Consider the following 2,883-nt stretch of genomic DNA (forward strand, 5'->3'; position numbering starts at 1 on the left):
TTTTATTTTATTTTTAACTAAACTTTGAACTTTAATCTAAACTGAGGTAACATAGGCATGCACAGTAGGTCTGCACATGGATCCTGGAGGAGGGCTGACCAAAGAAAGACCACCCACTTTATTTGCATAATGAGGCAGAAATGCACAAGGTAAAGTAAATACAGGAGACAGAGAAATGTAAAAGCAACATATGGAAATAAAAAAAATGTGGGAAAAATATGAAAAATTACTAAATATAATCATTTAAGAAACACAAATGCATGCACAAGTAAAAGTAAAAACAAAATATACAAAAATTTGTAAAACAGTAAAATGTATATCATGTGCTAAAATATATAATTTATTGCAACTAAGCTGGAAAAATAAATATGTAGGTAAATTAAATTATAAAACACGAGATAATTTTTTTTTAATTTAATTGGTGCATTTTAAGTGTATTTCTTCATTTATTAGTTTCTGCTTTTATTTTTAATTATGTCAGTTTCAGTCCTCCATACAATCATGCTCCTCCCTCACTGCTTTTAAGCAGGAAGACGTATACAGATGTGTGTTTTTGCTTGAAAAAGGTATGTTAATTTGGTAAATTAGACGAGTATTTGTTTAGCCAAGAATTTATGGGAGCTTTTTAAAGTAAATACTTGTAACTTTGAAAAGTTAGTTTGTGCACAAACGACTACGTTTAAAAGTGAAAGTAATTTGGCTGGGCGAGACAAACAGGAAAGAGATAAGAAGAAAAAAAACTGGAGTTAACAACAAAATGGCTGCAAACATCCCACAGGCTGAAGAAGACTGCACCTGCCCAGTTTGCTGTGATTTATTCACTGATCCTGTTGTGTTGCTGTGCGGTCACAGCTTCTGTAAGAACTGCCTTCAGGAATGGTGGAGACAGAGCAGGCTGAGGACGTGCCCAGTCTGTAAAGAAACATTTGCAATGCCTCAGCCACCTCGAAACATAGCCCTGAACAACCTGTCTGAGTCTCTGAGACAGGCGAGGACAGCCACAGGGCGACCCGTGCAGCTCTGCCCTCTGCACAGCGAGGAACTCAAACTTTTCTGTGAGGATGACAAACAGCCCGTCTGTTTGGTTTGCCGGGATGCGAAAACACACAAGAAACACAACTGTGTTCCCATAAATGAAGCAGCAGAGGAGTACAGAGTGAGTCACAGTGAGATGAAGCTTTAAAGTGTTGTGATGCCGAAGATTCACTTTACATTTTTATCTTTAGGCTCAACTTCAGATCAACCTGCTAAACCTGAAACGTCTACGGGGATCGTATGAAATGGTTAAACAGAACTGTGATAAAATGGCTGCTCACATCCAGGTAAGTCACATGAGTCATGGAGATAGGAAAAAAAAACAGATGCTCACTATTAGATTTTTTTTTTAAATTATTCCTCAGCTTCAGGCTCAGCAGACTGAGAAGAAGATCAGAGCTGAATTTCAAAAGTTTTACAAGTTCCTGCGTGAAGACGAGGCTGGAAGGATCGATGCATGTCGCAAAGAAGCAAAAGACAAGAGCGAAGCGATGAGCTTGACCACTTTAAACCTGGCTGCAGAGATTTCTGAACTCACACAGAAAATCCAAAAAACAGAAGAGGAGATGAGAACAGGAGACCTGTCATTCATCCTGGTAATCTCTAAAGTTTCTTTAAAAAATAATAATCAGTTTTAAACAAAAACAAATGCATTTTTTAATATGTTTTTTTTTTTTTTTTTCCATCTGACAGAATTTAAAAACAACTATGAAGCGGTAAGTTTCCTGGACTCTCCATACCTTTCAGTTCAATTTAGTTAGAGCCAATTCACAACAAAAGTCATCTCAGGGCAAAACATTCACATGCATTATAAAAAGCCACTTAATAAAGTTATTTGTCTGACTTAACAAACAACACAATTTCAGTTGCAAACCTTCATCCTGAGCAACACATTGGCAATAGTGGAAAGGAAACACTCCCTTTTAACAGGAAGAAAATGTTTGTCCACCAGCAGTCTAAGCCTATGACTAATAGGGGTGTAAGAAAATATCGATACACTAAAATATCGCGATATTTCATTTCCCGATACTGTATCGATATTCTAAAGCCCTGTATCGATTTTGTTATTAAGGTTTAAAATGTTAACTTTCCTGCCAGCCGTTCATTTTTATGTTGTAGTTCAGCCTCTGACCACTAGTTGGCAGCAGTGAGCCAGCCATTTGGCTCCTCTACCTTGTGAGTGCCAGAGAGTACGAGAGCATTAGCATTGTGAGTAAACATTAGCTTCATGCTCCGAAAGCTGAATCTGAGCGGAAAAGGCCGACACCCTCTGCCTTCTAAGCTCAGGTAAGGTTACAAATGGTTACTTATTTGTCAGAATGTCTGTATTTTACGCCTAATTAAGTGTTTTGTGCGCTCTTTTTTTCCAACTGTAGTCAACTTTCACGTTACGCATATAGCGCATGCGTCTATCACCTCGAGTGAGCTCGGCACTCCCCCCGTGACATAAAACTGTCTGTTGCTCTCAATATCCGGCTGATCGCATCAAAGTCCATATACTTAATCCTGCTGTGTTCGCTTCAAAAACGGTTTAACTCTTTTAGCTTCTCAATTTCTTAACTGGTTTTCTTCAGGACCTGCCCTGCTGTTAACTGGTTTTCTTCAGGACCTGCCCTGCTGTTCGACCCACAGTTCTACAAATCAGGTTCTGGATGCAGGTCAGCTGATCCCAGAAACTCTGTGTGCAGCAGCTTCATATCATCTGTTTACTGAACTTTATGACAACATATAGGCTATTGTTAAGTGTTGGGTGACATATTGTAAATTAATATTAAAAACTAAAAGCTGCAAAAAATATATTTTCAAACTATTTATTGGAAAATTTAGTCTAATAATTGAAAACATGGA

The 2,883-nt window shown here is 37.9% G+C and overlaps 1 protein-coding gene across 1 annotated transcript in view; it reads left to right on the forward strand.

Annotated features, from left to right (window-relative positions):
* Positions 1–520: 520 nt before the first annotated feature.
* The window catches only part of LOC106524882 (tripartite motif-containing protein 35), a 6,711-nt gene continuing 4,348 nt past the window's right edge, over positions 521–2,883 (forward strand). The window contains exons 1-4 of the mRNA XM_014018895.1: positions 521–1,156; positions 1,227–1,322; positions 1,401–1,631; positions 1,729–1,751. Coding sequence (XP_013874349.1) covers positions 758–1,156; positions 1,227–1,322; positions 1,401–1,631; positions 1,729–1,751 — 749 coding nt within the window. The 5' untranslated portion in view covers positions 521–757. The remainder of the gene's footprint in view (positions 1,157–1,226; positions 1,323–1,400; positions 1,632–1,728; positions 1,752–2,883) is intronic.

The sequence above is a fragment of the Austrofundulus limnaeus genome, unplaced genomic scaffold (assembly GCF_001266775.1).
Source record: "Austrofundulus limnaeus strain Quisiro unplaced genomic scaffold, Austrofundulus_limnaeus-1.0 Scaffold205, whole genome shotgun sequence".
Taxonomy (NCBI): domain Eukaryota; kingdom Metazoa; phylum Chordata; class Actinopteri; order Cyprinodontiformes; family Rivulidae; genus Austrofundulus; species Austrofundulus limnaeus.